We start from the raw sequence: 24,416 nt of genomic DNA, 5'->3' as shown, positions 1-24,416 counted from the left end.
CTTTGATCGCGGATCCCACTTACCTGGGACTACGGTGCACCCCCCTGACTGCTGAAAGTTCTGGTTCCCGGGTCTCGGCACCACTTGTCGCGACTTCTTGCCCGCAAGGAAGACGCGACACTCAGGAATCTTCTTTCAGTAGTTTATTTCAGGCCCTTGATAGTTCTTCTTCTCTTTCTCGGATCCCCCTCCCAGCCTTCATATCGCATCTCAAGCCCCAATGCAAAGCAGCCACGTGGAGCTTTCTCATAGGGTGATGAAAAGTCATGCGCCAACTCTCCCAAATAAGGAGTTGTTTGTCACAGACCACAGCGGAGCCAGCGCCATCTTGTAATGGCGTAATTTGCATAAACGGCAGAAGCGGCTCACCACACCAGGCCCCAGCTAGAACATTTTTATGACCCTAAAAAGGAGCCCCATACCTTAACCATCTAGTATCTTAAATAGAAATATGAAGTGGAGAAGGAGTATAGCATTATGGGTTGGCATCAAGAGTTGCGGAAGGGCAGGGGATGTAGCTCAGTGGTAAAGCACCTCTGGGTTCAATTCCCAATAGCAAATAAAATTTTTTTAAAAATGTAAAATGAGTTTCTTTACTATCTCATTGAATCCTAAGTGATTTGCAGCTGAATTGATTGTATTTTAATGGTCTGCAGAATATAAGTCAGTTCTTACTTATTTTGAGGGCTAAAGTACAAGATTTTGGTCTGAGGGCACTGCCAGGTAACAGAAACTATATAGAATTTGCTTCCAGGAAAGTTGTGAATTTGATGGTGGAAAAAAAAGTACTCCTCTTGGTTAAAACATGCTATATTTAAAGATCTAGGAGAAGTAGACTTGGCTGGTAGGGTAATCTTTGTGAAAATGCTGTCATCTTAATCTTATTCTCAGTTTATTTTGATGACATCATCTTATTTAACTCCCACAGGTAAGTGGCAGAGTCCTTAATTTGCAAATGAGGAAATAAAGCTTAGAGAAATGAAGTCACTTGTCTAATGTCACAGGACTAATAAGGGGCAAACTAGTACTCTTACTCCAAAACCCATGTTTTCAACCAAATTATTGTTCTGTATCCCAGCCATGTCATACCTAGGACATTAGTGGTCTTGAGGACCTAGTTTTTTATAGGAGGGATAGTGGGAAATTGACTATTTAAAGATCATTTTTATTTTTTTTTTAACTAGCAAGATGGGGTATATTTCTCTTCTGCCCAAAGTGACATTTCTAAAAGGGAGGTACATGAACGTATGTAATGAATTTATTATGATAATAAAGAGCTGTCTTCCATTGTTCAAAACACAGAGGTGCTGGATGGCACATTGAACACAGTGTCTGCATCTAGGACCTGGGGCTTGAAGGAGTCCCTGGAGCCAGGAGTGTTGGGGAATACTGGACGTATCTGCCAGGCCATGGAGAAGACAGAACATTCACAAACTGAGATGAAAATGAGATTTCCACTTAGCACCTTTGTTTTAGTATCTGGGTAATGTTTTTATTGTTTTCCTAATTTTCAAGGGAAAAACTTACTTTTATTTTATTTTCTCAGGTCTGCCCAGAACAATATGACAAAGGCAGTTGATGCATTCAGTAAGTATTTTCTGTGTCTGAAATTCAAGAACTGTTCAGGAGCACCTTCAGCGTTTGCCTTTCCCCTTTCCCTGGTAACTTTGGATTGACGATCCCTCAGTATTTTCATTTTTCCAGGTATGCAGCTTCAGCGTACATTAGTCTTCTCATAAAGGTCTAACATGGCAGGTGTGTGAATGATTATATGACTGCCCACCTGAGCCAGGTGTGTGTGGAGGCTGCAGAGCACTCGGGTTCACCAGCTGCGGGGAGTTCTCTAGGAGTTCCCAGGGAGGTGAGATGGACTGTTTGCCACTCCTCGGAGCAGAACAGTGGCTCCCGCAACCTGGGAGTTGTAAGGACAGTCACTCTCATCCCCTGAGAGTTCTTCCTGGCTACGGGCTGCTGAACTCCGTGTGCTTTCCCTTCTGTAATTTCAAATGTTCTATAACATGTAGCTCGTTTTCTATATTTTAGAGAAAATAAAACTGAGACTTAGAGAAATTTAATAATTTGCTCAAGACTAACCAGCTAGTCAGTGGTTACTGCTCTAGGATTTGGATCCATACTGCCAGGCAGAGCCAGTGATTCTCATAATGGATGCCTATGGTTTCTTCAGAAGCAAGTAAGCATCCAACTCCAATTCTGTCCCTGGCTCTTCTCATCTTCTCTGTTTCCCCAGCAGGAGAATCTCAGAGTGCCAGTTCTTCTCCATAGGGAGCAGCCCACTAGAGGCCATGGGGTCTCGTGACATAGACCCTGTAGCCCTTAAGTGTTTACAATTTTTTTCATTGGTTGTCTTGAATATGGCAAATTCTTGATCTGATCATCTGTGGCTGGCTCAGATGACTTAAAGCATGCTGTTGACCAAGAGTAGCCTATATTTGGAAAGGGCCTTGTGGACAGGGGAGGTGGCTTGCATATGGAGTGTATCATTAGAATGGTTTTATCAGGCTTGTTTTATGCACCTTCAGGAGTGCATTCATAATTATAAATTAGGCTACATATGTAATTAAATGAGACATAGCCTGGTTGTCCTATAGGATGGGAGGTCACCACCATCTGAAGTCTGCCTTTCACTCTTGAATGTCTAGAGACTTGTCTGTCAGAAGAACATTTTTTGTGTGTATGGTGCTGGGGATTGAACCCAGGGCCTTGTGCCTGAGAAGCAAGCACTCTACCAACTGAGCTATATCCCCAGCCCCAAGAACCGTTATTGATCAGAGGAATCAGGGGAAAAGGACTCAGGTTAGGCAAACTCACAGAAAGTGCCATTTACCAGTCGATGAAGACTGTTGATGTTTTTAGTAGGCCCTTTCGGGGCATCCCTTCTTGTTTCCAGGGCCCTAGAAAGCCATGCTGGCTTACATGGTGAGCAGGTGAGCATGTAGATAAGAAAGGGTGGTGATGACTACTGGATGCAGCCTCCCTGCTCCTAAACACAGAAGCCCTCTGTTGGCTCTTGATGGTTGGCCAGATTCAGGATGTCCTTCCTTGAAAGTCGGCAGGCTTTGTCTCAGCTCTTTCTCCAAAATGAGGAACTAACATCTGGGGCCATGTGTGTTACATCATGGAGCTATTGTTTATGTGGTAGTGCCCGGTTGTGAGAGAATGGATGTTGAAATATGGAGAAAGAGGGCAGCATCCAAAGGTGAGCACCCAGGATTGTTGGGAAGCACATTGAGAGGATGGTTCCTGGGTCCTTGGGGCAGTGTGAATCATGAGGTGCCACAGGATAAAGAAGGTTTAAGTGATCTTCTACGGTCATTCATGACACTCCTCCACTTGGTGCTCTGAAGGAGGCTGTGCAAAGAAGGTTCCTACTTATCATCCAAAAGCACTCAATTCCTGAACTGAATGTAAGTGTAATGCGTTTCTAGAACATTTGGTGCATCTGTATTTTTTGCTCTTGACTAAATCATGCTAAAGTTCTTCTGTTAGAATAAATATCTGAAAACAGCTGAGAGAGTCAGAAGTGAGAGACTTACCCTGATTAACTCTAAAACTATTTATGAATTAATTTGAAAACAGGGAACTAGAAGGCTAGTGGAACAGTCTAGACTCAATTCCACCCCCAAGTAGTGATACAGATTCAGTAAAAGTAGGTCTCAGGCAAGTTCAGGCAGTTGACTATAGGAAAATACAGGAATCTATGCTCACCTTATACCAATTGAAGACTGAATTTAAAAAGCAAACCATGAAAGTAATTGAAGAAAATAATTGGGTAGAGAATAGCCTTGTAAGCAGATAAACCAAACAATAAAGGGAAAAAATATATATATATGTATGTATGTATATGTATATATATATATATATTGTCGGTGGATCTTTTATGTATTTAAATGTGGTGCTGAGTTTCAATCCCAGGGCTTCACACATGCTAGGCAAGTACTCTACCACTGAGACCCAGCCCCAGCCCAAAAGACTTGCTTTTTTGTTAATAAAATGCTAAACTGCAGTCCATCAACATAACCTAAGAGGCAAGGAAGTGCTTGCAGGATGTGGTGCAGAGCTGTTAGGAACTGTTGAGAAAGGCCCAAGTGCTCCATTAGAGCTGGTCATAGCTTGACCACAAGAAGGGCAAATTGAAACTTTTTATTGAGTTTCAAAGAGATCATTCTTGCTGGGCATGGTGGTGCACGCTTGTAATCCCAGTTGCTCAGGAGGCAGGAAGTTCAAAGCCAGCCTCAGCAACAGCAAGGCACTAAGCAACTTAGCGAGACTCTCTCTCTAAATAAAATATAAAATAAGGGCTGGGGATGTGGCTCAGTGGTCTAGTGCCCCACTGAGTTCAATCCATGGTCAGGACACCCCATCCCACCCCCACACACACAAAATAAGGAGATTATTCTCAGTGTTGTGGGAGATGGGCACTTGCATGCGTAAGTCAACACTGCTAATGAGGATGGGTGCTTATATCACTTTAGGAAAAGTGATTTGTCAATAAGTATCAAAGCCTTAAAAACATTTATACCTTTGCCCATTGGAATAACTCATTCCACTAAGCAGTTATCTTTAGGAGATATTAAAAATAAATGACCTCTACAAATGATCAAAAATATTTATTATGTGAAAAAAAATTAGAAATAGTGTAAATAGTAAGTCTTACTCTTGTTTAAAAAGAGCATAGAAAATCTGGAAAAGAGTCATTAGGTGTCGCTTTTTTAAATAGAGTAGCTTGCCAGGTTTGGTGGTGAATGCCAGTGGCTGAGGAGGCTGAGGTAGGAGGAGCACAAATCCCAGGACTGCCTCTGCAATTTAGCGATACCCTGTCTGAAAAATAAAAAAGGCTGGGATATGGCTCAGTGGTAGAGCACCCCTGGGTCCAGTCCCCAGTATGAGATTGGGAGGTCTAGTAACTTATGTTGAGATACAATTCATACGTTGTACGATTTGCTCATGTAAGAAATTCATTAAATCCAAACCCTGGAGACTGGAGGGGCTGAAACAGGAGGATCACAAGTTCAAGGTCAGCCTCAGCAAATTAGTGAGACCCCCAAGCAACTTAGTGAGACCCTATCTCAAAATAAAAAATAAAAAGAGCAAGGGATGAAGCTCAGTGGCAAAGCATCCCTGGGTTCAATCCCTAGCAAACCTCACTACCACCACCAAAAAAAGATTAAATCCTGTGCAAATTCAGTACAACTTATGATATTTATAAAGTGTGCAACCATGATCAATTATAGAACATTTTCATCACTTCAGAAGAATCTCTAATATAATGAGAAACATAGTCTAAGTTGCTGAAATTTTTTTCTTCCTGAAGTTTTATGTCATTTGCATTCTTGTAATGTGTCTTGATGTTCAGCTTCCTTTTCATTAAAACTGGGTTAATAAGTTTCATGTTAATGAATGTGGTAAAGAAGAAAAAAGAAGAAGAATCCCTATCCCCATTAGCAGTCATTTCTCCTTCCCACCCGTCTCCCCATCCATAGCCCTGGGCAGACATTGATTACCTTCAATCTGTAGGTTGCTGTTCTGGACATTTCATGTACTTGAAATGCTACACTGTGTGTCTTTTGTGACTTCTTTCTTCTACTTCACTGTCCATTCTAAAACGTGACTCTCTGTTCATCAGGTATCATGAATAATGCTGCTATGAATGTTTGTGTAGCTTTAGTGTGGATGGATGTTTTCCAATTTCTTGCAGTAGTGAAGTCCTGCTCATGTGGTCTCCTGAAGCTCACCTGTGTAGGAATTGCCAGATTGTCCCTTCTTACATTCCCACCAGCAGTGAATGAGAGAGCCAGGTTTTCCACATTCTTGCAACTATTTCCTGTTTTTTAACTAAGCTCTCCTAGTAGTGTGGAGTGATAGCTCATTATGGTTTTGATTTGCACCATCATCTGGCTAATGATGTTGAGCATATTTTCACATGCTTTTTAGGGCATTTGTATGTATCTTTCTTGGGAGAAATGTCTACTCAGTTCTTTTACCATTTTTAAATTGGATTGTCTATTACTGAGTTGTGAGAACGCTTTATATATTCTACTTAAAAGTGTCTCGTATGTATGATTTGCAAGTAATTTTTACCATGGTGTGGATTTTCATTTTCTTGATAGTATGTTTTAAAGCACAAAAGTTTTAGATTTTTTCTTCTAGTTTTATTGGGGTATATTTGATAAATTAAAAATTAATGTATATGTGTGGCATACAATATGTTTTCTTATAAGTATATGTTGTGAAATTGATAACCACAATCAAGGTAATTAACATGTCTATCACCTTGTGTAATTATCACATTATTTTGTATGTGTTTGATGAGAATTTTTGGCATCTACTCTCTTAGCAAATTTCAAGTATACAATACTGTTAACGGAAGTCACCAAGTTGTACCTTAGCTTACCAGAAGCTTACTCACCCTGCTTAATTGGAACTCAATACTAATTATTTATTTAGTTAGTTAGTGAGTTTTGTACCGGGGATTTAACCCATGAGAGCTAAACCACTGAGCCATATCCCCAACCCTTTTTAGTTTTTATTTGGGGACAAGATCTTGCCAAGTTGCTCAGACTTGCTAAGTTGCTGAGGCTGGCTTTGAACTCAGGATCCTTCTGGCTCAGCCTCCCAAACTGATGGGGTCACAGGCATGGCCAGCACGCCTGACCTCATACTCTTTAATTAGCAGCTTTTCGTTTTCTCCTACCCGATCAGCCATGGACAAAAAAAGACTCCACATATAAGTGGGGCCACGCGATGTTTGTCTTTCTGCGTCTGAATCGTTTCCCTTAGTATAGTATCTTACGGTTCGACTGTGTTGTCCCATGTGTCAGGGTGTCCTTTTTTAAGGCTGCCTGGTAATCTAGTGTCTGTGTTTTCTGCTTGGTTCTTTCGGAGTGTTGTGAGTGACACTGCAGTGAACGTGGATACAGATGTTTCTTCAAGATGCTGATTTCATCTCCTTTGGGTATATACCAGGAAGGGAGATGGCTGGGTCATGTGATGGTTCTCTTTTTAACTTTTTTTTTTTTTTAATATGTATTTTTTAGTTTTAGGTGGACACAATGTCCTTATTTTTATGTGGTGCTGAGAATCGAACCCAGTGCCTCACACACCCAGGCAAGCGCGCTACCACTTGAGCCACATCCCCAGCCCCTCTTTTTAATTTTTTGAGGAACCTCCATGCTGTTTTCCATAATGGCTATGCTAATTTACCCTCCCAGCGTACAGGGTGCCCTTTTCTCCACATCCTTTCCAGCATTTGTTATATTTTTATAATAGCCATGGTTAGCAGGTGTGAGGTGATATTATGGTTTTGATTTTTAAAAAAATTTACTAGGGGCTGGGGTTGTGGCTCAGTGGTAGAGCACTTGCCTAGCATGTGTGAGGCACTGGGTTCGATCCTTAGTACCACATAAAATAAATGAATAAAATGGGACCATCTACAACTCAAAAATATTTTTTAAAAAATAGCTTCAAAGTTTTTTTTCTTTTATTATATGTGTTTTTGGTGTCCTAAGAAGTTTTTGCCTGATTTTGGTCATGAAAGTTTACTCCTAAGTTTTCTTCTAAGAGTTTTATCGTTTTTTTTTTTTTTTTTTTTTTTTTTTTTACTATTTATTTATTTATTTATCGGTGGACACAACATCTTTGTTTGTATGTGGTGCTGAGGATCGAACCCGGGCCGCACGCATGCCAGGCGAGCGCGCTACCACTTGAGCCACATCCCCAGCCCCAGTTTTATCGTTTTTTACATTTAGGTCTAGCCTCCATTTTGAGTTCTTTGTGAGTGGTGCAGTGTCATTCCTTTGCGTGTGAATATCCAGTTATTCTCCCCCACCCCCCTCCTCTGAATTACGCTGCTGCCTCTGTTGAAAATGAGTGTGGATGTAAGGACTTATCTGGATACGTGCCTCTGTGCCAGTGCCGTGCTGTGTTCCTTGCTGTGCATTTGGGAGTGGGGGTCTTCTAGTTTGGTTCTTTTTCGAGATTGTTTTGGCTTTTGTGTTTCCCTTGAATTTCCATATAAATTTTAGGATCAGTTCATCAATTTCTGCAAATAGATTATTTGTTTGTGTGGTTTTGGGAGTAGGCTTAGGTTCGTAACAAAATCGAACAGAAAGTATAGTTTTTAACCCCCATCCCCACACATGCATAGCTTCCCCCATTATTGGCTCCCACTAGAGTGGTACATTTGTTATAATCAATGAACCTACACTGACATATTATCACTCAAAGACCATGGTTACAGTAGGGCTAATTTTGGTGTACATTCTGTGGGTTTGGACAAATGTGTAATGATGTGTGACCCATTATCATAGTATCACACTACATAATATGTTAGAATTTCTGCTTGTTAACTAAATCTTCTGATTATTTTAAGTGAATATGCTTTGCTAGTGTTTTTCTTTCTTTCTTTTTTATTGTTGTTTTAATGCTGGGCATGGTGGCACAGGCCTGGCATCCTAGCTACTCAGGAAGCTGAGGCAGGAGATTGTGAGTTCCAGGTTAGCCTTGGCAACTTAAATGGGACCATGTCTCAAAATAAAATTTAAAAAACGGCCTGGGGATATAGCTTAGTGGTAGACTTACTTGCTTAAAATGCATGAAGCCCTGGGTTTGATCCTCAGTAACACCGTCCTCCCCCCAAAAAAATGTTGTTTTAAACCTTATTTTGATTATGTATTTTCTCCTGGAAATACTTGAAAATGATTGATTAAAATTTCTTATCACACCGATCCTGACCATATTCCAGTACTCCTGCAGTATCCTTTCAGTGTGTCTTTAGTACTTCTTCACATATGCTCAGCACATAAGGTATTTCTGATTGCTTTTATTCTCACCCTGACACACAAGGATTCAGGACAGTGTGGTTATTATAAGTTGGGTGGACACTGCACAGCTCTTGGTTATTGATGGAAAGCTATTAAGTACTGGGAGGGGAGTGGGGATAGTAGAGGATAGGAAAGGTAGCAGAATACAACAGTTACTAATAGGGCATTATGTAAAAATGTGGATGTGTAACCGATGTGATTCTGCAATCTGTATTTGGGGTAAAATTGGGAGTTCATAACCAACTTGAATCTAATGTATGAAATATGATATGTCAAGAGCTTTGTAATGTTTTGAACAACCAATAAAAAAAATTAATTAAAAAAAAAAAGCTATTAAGTACTCCTGAATGTTCTTCTTTTCAGAGAAGTCTCTCAAGTTGTGTGTCACCAAGGAGATGCTCCTTCTCAGTGTCACTACTGCTTATACAGGTAACGGAACTGCCGCTTCACTTTGCTTTGTTTGCGTAATGACTATAAGGACTGAAAACAGAAGCCATGCAGTTTTTTCTCAGACTTCTGTGCTTTGGCTGTGCTTAGCAGGGTGGCTTTTCTGATGACATTGATGGCTTGGGGTCCCTTGTGGCTGCTTTCAGAGGATGGCTGGGGATAGGCCTTCCAAGACCAGTTTCATTTGCATGTGTAGTGCTTTGCCATGGTCAGTGAGAGATGGTGTTGGGCAGTCTCTCTGTCTCCCTGTTGTCTCAGGGCCTGTCCATCTGCATGACCCCCTCCATAGGACCTTGTAGTGTGGCAGGAGAGCCAGACTTACTAGTGGCCAAAGGCCCCAAAAACACATCAGGGAAGACTAGCAAACCTTCCCGTAGGTCTCCAGCATGTACTTCCAGTACATTCTCTTGGTGACAACAAATCACAAGGCCAGCCCAAATTCAGTGAGAAGGCTTCCGCACGAGGGCAGGAAAGCCAGGACTCAGAGCTCATCAGAACCAGCCACTCTAAGGCAGGGACCGCATGACAGAAAACAGCCAGGAGAAAACCTCTAGCTTATGTGCACTAAGATCCCTTGTAATGAAATAGAAGCAGGTGGTGATGTGGTGTGTCCCATGTGGAGCACTCTTAGGTCATCAGGACAATGAGGAAATCCGTTTTCTTCTAGAAAGTGTTGGAGTGCCAGTTAATACTTCATTCCCCACTGGGGATGAAATCCAGGGTCTCACATGTGCTAAGCAAGCACTTTATCCCTGAGCTACTTCCCCAACCCTTCTTCACATTTTATTTTATTTGAGTCAGGGTCTCATTAAGTTGCCCAGGCTGGCCTCTTAACTTCATTTTTTGGTACCAGGGATTGAACCCAGAGGCGCTTAACTATTGAGCCACATCCCCAGCCCTTTATTTTTTTATTTTGAGACAAGGTCTTGCTGAGTTGCTTAGGGCTTCACTAAATTGCTGAGGCTGTTGCAATCCTCCTGCCTCAGCCTCTTGAGTCGCTAGGATTACAGGCGTATGCCACTGCACCAGGCTTGGCCTCTTGCCTTTTGATCTTTCTGCATGTGTCACCATCCTGGCTACTTTTAATTTTAGGTGTCTCATAAAACATCTTTATTAAACATCTTTAAAACTCACATTTAAGATTTTGTAGCATTAAAGAATGGAGGTCTTTTAAGGATTTACCCTAATTTTCTTTTCCTAGAAAAAAATGGTCTTAATTAAAACATTATTGTGGTGGGGCAGTGTGCTGGGGATTGAACCTGGACATTACTGTGTGTTTAAGAACAGTGGACATGCTCGCTTTGGCAGCACGAATACTAAAATTAGAACTATACAGCTGTCTTCCTGCTGGGTGTTCATGTGGCTGACAAAGTGGACAGGAATCAGGTGCTCTGTTGCCTTCTTCATATACGGGCACTCACCCATCTTGTGGGTTCTGCCCTCCTGACACGGTTACCTCCCAAAGGCCAGTCTCCGTCGTGCTTAGGGGATTGGGGTGGCAACAGGTCATTTGCCGGGCACAAGCATTTCATCCATAGTGTGTTACTAATTCCCTTTCATCAGTTATGTAGCACAGAATTGTGCTCTCCTTGGGCAGTAACATTTCAGTCTCAATGAATTTACGATAGTGTTAGACATAAAAAATGGAAAAGGAGAAAGTGAATGTAAAATTAAATCTTGATTTCTTTCCCTAAAGGTCTGGAATTGACTTTCTTCTCTGGTGTTTATGGAACCTGCATTGGTGCTATAAACAGGTTTGGAACAGAAGAGAAAAGCCTCATTGGACTTTCTGGAATCTTCATTGGTATTGGAGAAATTTTAGGTTGGTTTTTTTTTTTTTTTTTTTTTTTAATATTACATGCTCTTTATTTATTTATTTATTTTTAAGAGAGTGAGGGGGGGAGAGAGAGAGAGAGTGGTTTTTTTTTTTTTAAGTCTTTGCATTAAAAATACCAAGTGTACTTAAAATAGAAACATTAAGTAAACTTCACCTCTGTGTACTTGAATTCTGTTTTCTCTACTTTTACTCAAACAGGTGTGTTTTATTTTTCTATTATCAGTATTCTAAGGTAAGTAAATTATAAAACATTTGCCAAATAATTCACAGGTTGGAAATCATAAATAAGCAAACGTGGTCTTTCCCAATTTTTCCTCTTAAAATACTTATGCAGAGTGTCTCAGAATCCCTGACCTTCTAGTTCTCTCTAAAACCAGCTGTGTGTCCAGCCATTTGATCCTATTCTGACACTAACTACCTGGAGTGAGCATCAAATTCTTATTGAAGGACAAAATTAACAACAGCGCGAAGATCTCATTGGCCTTATTTTCCATCTAGTATCAGGCAATGCTGCATTCCATGGCATAGAATAAAAGTTTCGGTGGGCTGAGCAGAGAAGTTGGTTGTATGGATAGAGATGGGCTTGAAAAAGACATTTTAAAATACCTTTCCTCGTAAGACAGGGACAGGGAGTCAGAACCATAAAAAATAACTGATTGATGTTAACTTCAGGTTGCATCTTATAAGGATTGAAGCAGGAAACTTCATTGTCAAATTTGGGAATTTGGCTGTTATCTGATTCTCAGAAGGTCATACAGAGCAAGGAACTTCACCATCAGTGGCTCCACTGTCATTTTTAGTCTGGTCTCTTGGGCCCCAGTATAGGAGCTTAGTCCTAAACAGTGGTCTCCTAAAACATTCTGCTTACGGATTCAGTCCCACTGATCACCTTCACTAGACTCTGCACTTCATTTCATTTGGCTACTAGTTTGGAGGTTCTCTACCACCTCCCTTTAGTTTGATCATTTTCTAAAAATACAGAACTCAGGAAAATGCTGTAGTTGATATATGCAATTTTTAGTATTGTAAAGGATACAGATGCACAGCCAGATGATCTGGAACAAGGGTGAGGTCTGAAAGGGCCCCCAAGTGGAGGAGACTGTCCCCATAGAGCTTTCCAGCTTGTGGGTGTGCTAGGAAGCTCCCACAGCCCTGTCGAGGGGCTTTTATGGAGATTTAATGTAATCCTAGCAGATTGAACCATTGGCTGTTGGCGAATGAATGCACTCCCTTTCCCCGCTCCCTTCCCTGCTATGGTGGGTGAGAGTCCTGGAAGTTCTAAACCTCTAATGGGGCTGTGTCTTTCTGGCAGCCAGTCCCCATCGTGAAGTTGTGTCTAGGACCAACCCTCCTTCCCTAAGAGTTACCTCATTAGTGTAAACTCGAGTGTGGTTGGAAAGGTCTCTTTGTGCATAACAGAAAACACTCCTACCACTAAGGAAATTCCAAGTGATTTAGGATCTCTGTGCCCAGAACTGGAGGCCAAGGCAATGCATATCTTTATTATACAACACCATAATAATTTATTGCTCATTCAACTAAGATCTGCTCCCACTTGCAGTGCCTTGGATGTAGTATCAGACATGAGGGACTTACCAGTTCAGCCACTCTTTGTTGTGCATCCACATGTCAACCAAAAGCAAAGCTGCCCACGTGGAGCTTGTGTTCCTGGGGGAGAACACAGCCTGCAAAGAAACAAAACTCACTTTGTCAGTGAGAAGTGCTGTGGGGAAAGCAGACTGGGGACTGTGTTCCCTGCTTTACTACCTGCACCTGGACAGGACCAGGTAAATGACAGTTGTGTGTGTTGAGAGAACATTTGGAGGACAGGTTGGCAGTGTACCACCAGGAGGGCAGGGTGAGGAAGGGGGACAAATGCTGTGGGAGTTGGGCCTGGAGCAGTCCACTAAGACCCAGTGTGTTGATATGCAAGGGAGGTCTCCGAGTGGTAGTGTGTCCAGTGATGCTCGGGGGGCTTGTGGGCCGGAGGGGCATCTTGGGCATGGAGTGAGAGGTGCCACCTCCACCCGTGAGATGTCTGGGGATGCTATAGGAGAGGTCATTAAGCCTCTGCCATCCAGTGCCCGTGAAGTAGCACACTCTTGCTGTAGGTAGTCTGCTAGCTTTTTGAAAAAATAATTCCACATTTGCAAGAAATTGCCAAAAATATAAATAAATAGTTCAGAAACCACTGGAATATCCTTTAACAAGATTCACCTTCGACAAGCACTTTACGTTAACATCACGTATTCTCTCTTCCCAGCTCTTTGTCTTTTTCTTTTTTTTCATCCTTTTTTAAAATTTTTACAGTGCTAGGGTTTGAACCCAGGCCTTGCACATACATGCAGAGTTGGCAAGTCTCCAACTCTGAGCTACATCCCCAGCCCTCTCTTACTTTTCTTATGTGTGATTTTGTCTGAGCCCCAGGAGGGTAAGTGTTAGACACACCACAACAGTTTGTCCCTGGTATTCAGTGTGTGTTTCCTGAACAGACAGGGGTTCTCTCTCATCACCACAGTACAGCTGCTGGCGGTGGGATTTTTCTTTGATAGGATAATCTGGGCTAATATCCTTGAGCATTACTGGAGTCCTTGAGGAGTGAGGGCCTGGGCCCCAGGGTCCCAACAGACTGCCACATGTCCAGTATGCCAGTCAAAGAGATGAGCAACAGTGGTAAGGGGCAGGAAAAGAGTTTTCAGTCAGCATGGCCACACCAGGAAGAGCAGAGGTAGGGTACAGACACCAAAGACCTGTCCTCAAAGGACTTACAGGAACTTTGTGGTTTTATACAGCAGAGAGCAAGGCAGGGGCTGGAGGATTGTGTAGCCGGCAAAGTAGATCATGGAGCCAGGCGAGGTCTGGTTGACCAATATCTCAGGACGGGTTCTTTGAGGCTCTGGGAATGTCATCACCCAGCGCGTGAGTGGGTGGTTTGACTCACATTGTGAGAAGGTTATACCTGCTGGGGGGGGCAGCTTTGGCTTGCTACCACTTGGGGGGTGATGTCATTGAGGGGTGATCTGTTCTGAGAGGCTCTCAGCTGTTTGGGGATGGTTTCCGTCTCTTGTCATGAAGATGCTCATCAGCCAGGCCTGTTTCTGAAGTCCAAGGGAACTGCAGAAGAGTGGCTCAGAGGGAAGAGGGCCAGGAAGGCCAGTGGAGCCCGAGGGGCAGCATGGAGTTGTGGGGTCTGAGGCAGGGCTGTCCCGCAGAGCATTTCCCTTCCTTGCGTAGGTTAGCCCAGGATCAGGATTTGTGTTGAGCTTTTGTGTCTTCTGCTAACCGGGACCATGTTTGTCTTACGGTGCTGACATGTTGAGGCATTTCCCCTTTCTGAAGATGCTGTGGTCTTCCTTCTGTGTGCATCGCAGGCCTCCTCATAGTCACGGAGGCTGTGCATTCTCAGGGGGAGTGCTGCTGGGTAGTGCGGGGCTTGTTCCGCGGCTGCCCTTCTAGAGACACACAAGGCCCATCCATCCTTTAGTTTTTAGATTTAGATCTCCGATTTATTTGGGATTTGTTCTTGGGCATCTTTATTTTTTTCCAGATGGCTACGGTGCCATGTATTAAGAGCACTGGCCTTGTCCAGCGATCTGACATATGCTTCGTCACAGATGGGGATTTTGTTTGTGACTGATCCTGTTTCTGGACTTTCCAGGAGTCTAGTGCACTGATAAGTCTCCTGAGGTATAGTGCTGGTTTTTTGGTACTGGGTATTGAACACTTCATTACATGTGTGCAATGTGTAGTGCTTTGTCACCTGCGGCCTGCGTGGGGAGGGAATAGTAACCCTCAGAGGTGTGCGCCAGCTGGAAATGAAAGGCTGAAAAGTAATACCAAGAAATAAAGCAAAAGACAGAAAATATTTTTATTAAAAGCAGGGACTTGATGGGTGGAAAAGACCTGATGGGACTGATCCTAACAAAGGGGAAAAGCTCACGAATTCTTTATTTATAGTGAAACACACCAGAGGAGTTTTTTGTGAGGAAGGGTCTTCAGAGGAGAGGCGTGGGGAAGCTGGCCTGATCGTGGAAAACCACTGGCGCAGTAATTCTTCCTCAGGCAGCTGGTGCCACAAGGCTAGTTAGGCGAACAGGTATCTCTTTCACCCCAGAGTAGTGGGCATCTGAATTCAAAGCTGCGGAACCCACAAATTCCACATCAGGCATGGACTCTGACCCAGTAACAGCAACTACCTGCAAGTGGGTGTGTCTGTCAGCACCATTTTACTGAGAGACCCAAAAGATCCACCTAGCTGTCCAAGGCTGTGGAGTTCAAAGCAGTGATTCATTTGCTGCTTCCAGCAGTGTTCAGGTCAGGGTAGCTGACATATACATCACCTCAAATATTTACCATTTCTTTGTATTAGGGATTTGTATTCAAGATCCTCTCTAGCAGCTGTTTTGTTATGGTAGTTGGTGTTTGGTAGTCCTCTTTGCCTGCAAGTGCTGAAGGGTTGGGTTTGGGGGAAGACACTGGACATTTGAGATTGTGTATTCCATGGCTTCTGGATTCTAACACGAGTAGTCACTTGATGTGTTGGTAATGTCAGTAACATTTCTGCCACCTTGATTTGTAGGTGGAAGCCTCTTTGGCCTGCTGAGCAAGAATAATCGTTTTGGTAGAAATCCAGTTGTGCTTTTGGGCATCCTCGTGCACTTTATAGCTTTTTATTTAATATTTCTCAACATGCCTGGAGACGCCCCAATTGCCCCTGTGGAGGGAACAAACAGCAATGCTTACATCAGGTCCAGGTATGTAACTACTATTGCTTGGTGATTTGAGGGCAGTGGGAGGGAAGGGATGGATAGACACTTGAAACGGACACTTAGCCCTCTTCAGAACTTGTTATCTTTGTGAGGTCAGTTGCCATAGCCAGAATGAGTTTGAGTAGGAATCCATAGAGGATCATAAGTTATTTTTGCAATGGTTGCTTTTAACCTTTACCCCCCAATAAATCTTCTTTATCTGTGAGGGAGCATAGAAATGTCTGATCTGAATTTTATCTCTGCATTTTGAGCAGTGAAATACCTCAAAGTTAGGGCCTGGAGGAAAAATAAAGAGCAGTGAGGGAGTCTATGAGTTGGGTGGGCTATCGCGTTTTTCAGAGTGATCTGTGACAGTTTTGAGGGTATCCGTGGCCTGCACTTCAACTCTTTTTTGTTTTTCCCTTGCAAGGCCTGGTCTGTGCAAGGCAAGTGGCCTACCACTGAACTGACTTCCAGTCACTGCATTCAGCTCTTAATTCGTTATAAATGCAGATATTGATGTCTAGATCCCCAAATCCAAAGGGAGCCTAGCCTAAAAAAAGTATCTCCTTTCCAAATCAGTAATAGGACCAGGTTTGCTAGAATGTGAAGGGTTGCAAGTTTGAGCATAACTTCTTACTGTATAAATTCTAACATAGGGGCTGGTGTGCAGCTCATGGTAGAGGTTTGCCTAGTATGTGTGAGGCCCTGGGTTCCATCCTAGTACTGCCCAAAAAAAAGAGAGAGAAAGAGACCTTATAAGTTCTGATATTTTTCATTCTTATTTCTGTGTTTTTAAAACTTGAAGATTAAATGCTTTTTTGGGTGGGTTGCTTTTAGAATTTAAGTGGCTTTAGCAATGTTGATACTACTTATACTAAATTTATTTTTTTTCAGCAAAGAAGTTGCCATTCTCTGCAGTTTTCTGTTGGGTCTTGGGGACAGCTGCTTCAACACCCAGCTGCTTAGCATCTTAGGCTTTCTCTATTCTGAAGACAGTGCACCGGCCTTTGCCATCTTTAAGTTTGTTCAGGTAACCCCTTGGGCCTTTTCCTTTAAGCTTCGCCTGGTTTGCTGTGGTTACTAGCTTGTGGTTTTTAAGTGAAAACCGGGGATATCCTTTAAAAGGATTTGCATGGAAGTGGGAAGCACTGAGCAGCACGATTCCCTGACTGGCTGAGAGATTTCATGTTCTGGTTTACTGCTCGGATTGGAGGTTCCCATCCCTGGAGCCAGAACCCCACTTGCACACCTTGCAGACAGGGTCCTTCTTACTCTGCACAGGGCTGTTTTAACAGCAGAGATGGCTTCCCTGATGTGACCCACTCTCGGGGGGCCGGGGGTGAGTTAGCAACTGCGGGAAGGAGAGCAAGATCTGCCAGTCACAGGCATCCCTTGGGTCTGCAGGGTGGGGCTGATTGTGAGGCTGGGCAGGCCTCTGTGTGCCTGTGTAATTTGTCTTGTTTTTCTCGTAGTCCATCTGCGCGGCTGTGGCCTTTTTCTACAGCAACTACCTTCTCCTTCACTGGCAGCTCCTGGTCATGGTGGTATTTGGGTTTTTTGGAACTATTTCATTCTTCACTGTGGAATGGGACGCTGCTGCCATTGTGGCCCGGGGCTCTGACTACCGAAGTATCTGATGAGGTACCTGTGGGAGGCTGCACAGCTCCAGAGCACAGTTGAAGTGACTTCTGTTGTCTTCATAGTACAGTGGATGATGTTGAGTGTGGAGAATCAAAGAGTTCAGGCTTGAACCAGCTGGAGCTGGATTAAAGTTTACAGATATTAGTTATTTAAAACCAGTGTAATAAGGGAAATCTATCAGTTATAATTGTTCAGCGATACTGCTTTCCATTTATCTATCTCAAGCTCCTTACAATCACATTATAGAGTGTGAATGTATTCTTCTGCCTTGAGAATTCCAGGCCATATGTCGTATAAGGATTCTTTCTGGGTCTGGAGTGTGTTTTACTACATAGTAACGGAAACATATGCCTCTCCACATGTGTATCTGGAATGACATTCAAATAGTGATGTGCTGACATTTAGTCTAACTTTGAAAAGGTTTTTCCTCATTAAATGTTTCTTAGATAGATTTTCTTACCTCATAGTTCATACCAAGGAGTGGCCAATTAAGTATAAAATGAGGAAAAATTATCTCAAGTCTTAAAACAAAAATATAACATCACAGCAAACAAAACCATGTTTAGAAGAGTTAAACACATTTACTAGGGGAGGACTTTTGTTAGTAATTTTCCTGAAAGATACAATGCAAGAAAGAAAGAAAAACTAGAGGGAGGTCTGAGCTGGGGGGAGGATGTTGTCACTTAAGTGTGATCTTATAGCAGATGCCATTCAGTCACATGTCTGAGAGTGGAATGTAACTATATAGGATTTAAGTGGAAATGTTAACTTTCCTCTATAAGAACTCGCTTAAAATTTTTATAATTGAGATGTAATTCAGAAATGATAAAATTCATCATTTTAAAATGTGCAATTTAATGTGCTTTTTTGAAAAAAAAAGTATATTTGGTAACCATCACCATTATCGAGAACATTTTCCTCACCCCAAAAAGAAGCCCCCCACCTGTCAGCAGGCACTTCCCTTCTCTGGCTGGCAGCCCCTCGAGTGCCTTCTGTCTCTGCCCTTGCCTGTTCTGGAGGTGGGAGAGCTCGCGTTCAGTGATGCTCACCTGTACCAATGAAGAGCTGCACGACAAGTGAGTCCAGCCCAGGGACAAACAGTACCTTGTTTTCTTTTTTTTTTTAACATTCTCTGTCCCTTTTTTTTTTAAGAGAGAGAGAATTTTTTTAATATTTATTTTTCAGTTCTGGGCAGGCACAACATCTTTGTTTGTATGTGGTGCTGAGGATCAAACCCAGGCTGCACACATGCCAGGCGAGCGCACTACCACTTGAACCACATCCCCAGCTCACAATACCTTGTTTTCCATTATTTTTTTTTAAACCTGCCAGAAATTTAGAAATTTTATTGTTGGTTTGAAAAATCTGAAGAAGTTCCACGTGTTTGGTGACAGCAGCAGGGAGTCGGAGACCCTGCAATTAGGTGAACTTCTGGGAGAAGTCTCTTGGTGGAGCGCTAGCTCTCGGGCTCCAGGTTGTGAGGCTGCTCTTCTTGTAGTTGACCTACCCTCCCTTGGTTTAGTTGACCCTGTGGAAAAACTGTATTGTCAATGCTATTTCTTTCGGACTTAAGACAACGATCTGTTTTCTTTCTAAGCTCATTATTATTTTAGTTTTCTAATGCAATATAATAAATTACCCCCAAAATTAGGCGCTTACAGTAACACGCACCTATTATTATCCCTCAGTTTGTGAGTCTGAGGGTTCTGAGCCGGGTCCTCGGTGCCCTTGCCATGGAAGTCTGGAAGCTGCCTGGCCCCTGGGGGAGATGCCCAGCTGTCTCAGGCAGGCCAGCAGGAGTCAGTTCTTCACCACCTCCTGGACCGAGGTCTCTGGTTTCATGTGGCTGTTGGCTGAGACCATCTTCCTTCTGTGGAGCTGTCCTTGGGGGCAGCTCACCATATGACAGTCACCCTTGCTACAGAAGACCAGAGCCAGAGGGAGCAAGGCGGAAGTCACGCCCTCCTCCCTAGCTCTGTCTCCTGCATTCCTTTGGCAGGTCGCTTGGCCCAAGGGGAGAGGGTTACACAGGGCTGAGTGCAAGGGCTGGGTTGTTGGGGCCAGGCTGCTGGTCACAGGAGCCTTTCATGTTGGGGGGCATTCCCAAGCCCCTCCTCTCCCAGGCCCTTGCCCTGTTGGCTCCTAGTAAAGCTGCAAGGCTGTGCTGGCAGAGGGCGGGGAGCAGGCTCTGTGAGCAGCTTGTTGAACCCAGGGAAGCCATGCCTCACCGCTTGTAGGGTCCCTGGCGGTGGTTGCCCCAGAAGTGAAGTGAGTGCCCACTTCCCTGGCTGCTCCCTGCTGTGTGCTGTGCTGCTCACTATAAGTTCTGTACTCCCGTTATTTTGGGGGGTGGGGATGAGGGTTGTTTTGTTTTTACTCCATTTTTGTGTATCTATAGTGTGAATAAATTGGGAACTCTTTAGATGACCTAAAACACGAAGGCCATCTTTTAAATTCTCAGCATTAGTTATTTACAAATGAAATGTGACAATGAAATAAAGAGTTTAATTTTTTAAGTGCTTGTCTTATACATTCTGTCAATGATTTTTATCTCCATGCTTTAGCTTGGCCTTGCATGGGGGTGTGTATATGGGTGTGCTGCTGTTACTGCAGATTCATGTCCCATATGCTGACATTTGGCTCAGACCTGGAGCGACTTTTATTTGTTTAACTATTTACATTTTGCTGTTAGAGGGGGAACCCAGAGCCTCCTGCATGCTAAGCATGTGCTTTACACACTGTTATCCCCCCAGCTTAAAACTGTTGTTGAACCATGAATGTTTTTCTCAGAGTTTGAAGATGTCCCCCAGCCCCCGCTGCCCTCCGGAATTTTCCACACCCAGAAACTTGAAAACCTTTAAACATGGACTCTGGCTTTTCATATACAGGTTTTCTTTCCTGATGTATTTGTTGACCCACCCACTGTAAATCTATAGGGGGAGTCTGTAAGTTCTCAAAAACAAGTTCCAATTAATAGTTAAACATCTGAGTCCCCACCAGCAGATGAGGGGTAAAGGTGTGTGATATGTCATTCATCTGTGTTAGCTTTTTTGTTACTGTGACCAAAATACCTGACAAACAACTTAGACAGGAAAGATTTCTTTTGGCCTGTGGTTTCTATCCAAGGTTGGCTGGCTCCAGGCCAGATTGTCTGTTTTAGGGCCTGGACAATTAGCAATGCTCCAGCCATGTACCACAGGTGGCTTGTCACCGCAGGATGCCAGGACTGTCATGGCCAAGGCAGTATAAGGTTTATTATAGTGTTTTCTAGGTACACAGGGGAGTGTGGCAGGCAGAATAAGGACTCCCCAAGTGAGTCCTGTTCTAATCCGCAGAGCCTGGGAATATGTTAGCTCCCTGGTGGGAGTCCGAGGGGATTAAGGTGCAGATGGAACAAGTTTGATTATCAGCCGAACTCGAGGCAGGAGAATTAACCATGGGTTATCTGGATGGGCCTGGTATAATCAAAGGGTTCAGAGTTAAAGAGGGAGGTGGGAGGGCCAGGGTCAGAGCAACGCCTGTGCACAGGCCGCACAGGCCATGCTGTGGTGGGCTTTGGAGATGCAGGAAGGAGTCACAGGCTGAGGAAGATGGTGGCCTGTGAAGGAAGCAGGAACGGGCAAGGGAACATTCTCCCTGGAACCTCCAGCAGGCATGCGTCCTGGTGACACCTTGGTTTGAGCCCAGCAGGGTCATTTCAGACTCCACCTCCAGAAGTATAAGGTAATAAACTTGCGTTGTTTCAAAACATTTATTTGGGGCAAATTAAAGCTAATACAGGGAGGAATGGATTTTTTAAAATCTTTCACATTGGTTGACCACAGATGGAAGGTGAGGGATGTTGTAATTTTCAATAAATTTCCCTGTTCAGAATTGTTGGTTGTTGGGCTGGGAATGTGGCTCAAGTGGTAGCGCATTTGCCTGGCATGCATGCAGCCCGGGTTCGATCCTCAGCACCACATACAAATAAAGATGTTGTGTCTGCTGAAAACTAAAAAAAAATAATAATAATAATAAATATTAAAATTCTCAAAAAAAAAAAGAGAATTGTTGGTTGTTCCTACTAGATCAAGCCCAAACTTCTTATTTCTCCCAACATTTGACAGCTTCTAAGAACTGATCCTACAGGACCTTAATACTACAGAACTGCTCCATGCAAAACCCAGACTTCGGGGTGCAAAGCCATGCTCGTCTCCAGAACACACCCCTTTCTGGGGTCTCCTCATTTTGCTCTGTGACTCCATCCTACTTACCCAGCATCTCTGCCTTTTCTCCCTGTGTTTCCCGGAATGGCCTGTCTTTCCCCTGCTACCGACTCCTCCTGACCTGTCAGCCCCACCTCCCTGGTCCCCAGTCTGGATGTAGTTGCTACAGGGGCAGAAGTCCTGTTCTCCTGACCTACTGCTCCTTTTGCACCCACGGTTTTTTATTGCCCTCACAACTGGATTAACTCCATCACTTTATGCATACTCTTTACACTGATGAGTCTGAAGACATTTTTATCCTAAACATTTCCAACACCAAATATAAACTGCTGTGTTTTTTTACCCCCATGTCAGCCAATTAGATGAGCGGTCACCCATGAGACTCCCTCCCGTAAACAGTCTTCTCGTACCCTGGTCTCTGTGTGGGAGGGGCCACTCATCCATGGGCGACAGCCCACTCACGGAATGTTGCTGCTATTAATCATTTTTAAGAAAGAACATGACACAAGTAATAACCTGTTTGGCAAAGTCCCTTCGTGGTGTGTGTAATTATTTTTTTTCTGGCCGCAGAACGATGATTGTAATGTTGGTTGCCTTGATGCTTTTCTTGCTGCTCCAGAACTGATGGCTGCAGTGAAATAACCTCAGGTGGGTTGCCAGGCCAGGGAATGTAGTCCAGCGTAGAGTGTCTCCTTAGCATGCCCGAAACCTGGGTTCATTCACCACCACCAAAAAAAAAATCCCCTAAATACAAATGAACAAACAAAAACCACATCTTCCTCAATTTAAGTTTCTGTATGTGTCCCACATCTGGATGATGGGACTTAATGGGTTAAATGGCTTCAATATTAATGAAAGTTCACCATCTTGAACTCATGATGGTCCATGGGCATGGTGGCAGCTCTGCAAACACCAGGGAGAGTTGTGGATTTAAATTTAGGCGCGAGCAAGAATAAGAAATGTGAATGCTGTCAGATCCAAGTGGAGTCAGTGGTACCAGAGCCTCGCCAGCTGGCGGTGGGAAGTCCAGACAGGGCCTCCCAGGCATGCTCCGGTGGAACCCAGGGAAGGGCTCCCAGCACCAAGCTTACACCTAGAGCACCTGGGAGCAGGCCCACCCAGCAGCAGCCTGCTTTATCCTGGACAGCTGCCTCTCCTGTTACTGGCCCACGAGGCCAAGAATTATTGATTCACAATTTATGTGACCTTCCTCCTTTCACCTTCAAAATCACTTGTCTTGCTTTGCCTCTGGGTATGCCCATGGCCACTGGGGCATATCATAGTACATGTATTCCATGATGGCCATCTCCTGTCATTTATTTCCAAATAACTTCCTCTCTCTGAAGAGCCTATCTCTGTTGGTATTTTAGGTTGTTGTTAAATATGGCAACTTCCAAAATTAATTCATTAAGTCCCAAGTTTTTAGTTCTTTAAATATTTTGGCAAAATTGACACAGGTACCATAAAATAGGTTGGAAGTAATTTATAGCCTATATATATTTTCTCATGTATATGGAAATATAATTATTCTTTCAAATGCACCAGTCATGTTAATTTTCTCAAAAGAATAGAACCCTAACACAATATTCATTCCAAAAGTTACAAATGGTGCATTCGTTGCTCAATTTAAGTTTCTGTATGTGTCCCACATCTGGGATGATGGGACTTAATGGGTTAAATGCCTTCAATATTAATGAAAGTTCACCTCCAAAGGAGAAGGAGAATTAGACCATTCAGGTGAAATGGAGGAAATCTTAGAAAGATACTCAAAGTGTCTCAAGAGGAAATAGGAACTCTGAATAGCTTATGACCAGTAAAGAAACTTAATAGTCACTAAAAATATACCCACAGAGAAAACTCGAGGCCCAGATGGCTGCATGGTGAGTTTTATCAAGGACTTAAGAGAAGGACTAATATTTACCCTTCACACATTTTTTTCAGAAAATGGCAGAGGAGCAGACCACTTTGCAACTCCACCATAAGGCTGGTGTGACCTGGTTCCAAAGCCAGACACGACAAGAAAACCACAGACAAGTATCCATCATGAACATAGAGGCCAAGATACTACCAAACCTAATTCATATAAAACAAATACATTAAAAGGGTCCTACATCGTGACCAAGTGGGATTTGTCCCAGGAAAGCAGGATTGGTTAAACATCTCAAAATCAATTGATAAAAAAGAGTCATTTTCCAACACCAACCGGGTGTTCTTTTCTGATGCTAACTATTCAGCCCTAGCACAGACCCCACAAGTTAAAGGCTCGGTCCCATAAGACTCCCCCTCTTCAGATACAAGAAGGGCACGTTTGATATTTGCTAGTACAACTCACAGAACTCAGCCAAGTGCTAACTTACTGACATGGCTTTGTGTTCATAAAGAATACAACGCAGGAACAGCCAGATGGAAGCCAAGCATGGGGGCAAGCTGGTTTGGGGATTGGAACATGAGTTTCAAAGGCCTCTGGTACACTGCGCTGTCAAGACACAGAAGCGTTCAACAATCCGGACGCCCCCTGTAGGTGTGCTTGATGGAATCATTATCCCCTGGTAACTGAGTCCCAGCGTGCACCCACCCCAGAGGAAAAGCTGAGAAGCTCCAACATATGATACTGTGTAGTTGGTTTCCCAGGCAACCAGCCCCTGTCTAGAAGCAACTTAAGTCACCTCATTAACAGGTAGAGGTGCTCCTGGGC

The 24,416-nt window shown here is 43.4% G+C and overlaps 1 protein-coding gene and 1 long non-coding RNA gene across 3 annotated transcripts in view; both read left to right on the top strand.

Moving 5' to 3' along the window:
* Positions 1–18,366, top strand: part of Mfsd11 (major facilitator superfamily domain containing 11) — a 30,390-nt gene extending 12,024 nt beyond the window's left edge. For both annotated transcript variants that reach the window (XM_015504135.2, XM_048797800.1), the window contains 6 exons: positions 1,547–1,587; positions 9,204–9,269; positions 10,984–11,109; positions 15,704–15,878; positions 16,770–16,905; positions 17,348–18,366. In XM_015504135.2, coding sequence (XP_015359621.1) covers positions 1,547–1,587; positions 9,204–9,269; positions 10,984–11,109; positions 15,704–15,878; positions 16,770–16,905; positions 17,348–17,512 — 709 coding nt within the window. In that variant the 3' untranslated portion in view covers positions 17,513–18,366. The remainder of the gene's footprint in view (positions 1–1,546; positions 1,588–9,203; positions 9,270–10,983; positions 11,110–15,703; positions 15,879–16,769; positions 16,906–17,347) is intronic.
* A 2,384-nt stretch (positions 18,367–20,750) lies between these two features.
* LOC107157745 lies at positions 20,751–23,818 on the top strand. Its single transcript, XR_001505539.2, has 2 exons — positions 20,751–22,369; positions 23,663–23,818. It is a non-coding gene; the product is annotated as an uncharacterized LOC107157745 (long non-coding RNA).
* Positions 23,819–24,416: the final 598 nt, after the last annotated feature.

This window comes from Marmota marmota, unplaced genomic scaffold, assembly GCF_001458135.2.
Source record: "Marmota marmota marmota unplaced genomic scaffold, marMar, whole genome shotgun sequence".
In the NCBI taxonomy this organism is placed as follows: Eukaryota; Metazoa; Chordata; class Mammalia; order Rodentia; family Sciuridae; genus Marmota; species Marmota marmota.
This window is presented reverse-complemented; position numbering and strand designations above follow the sequence as displayed.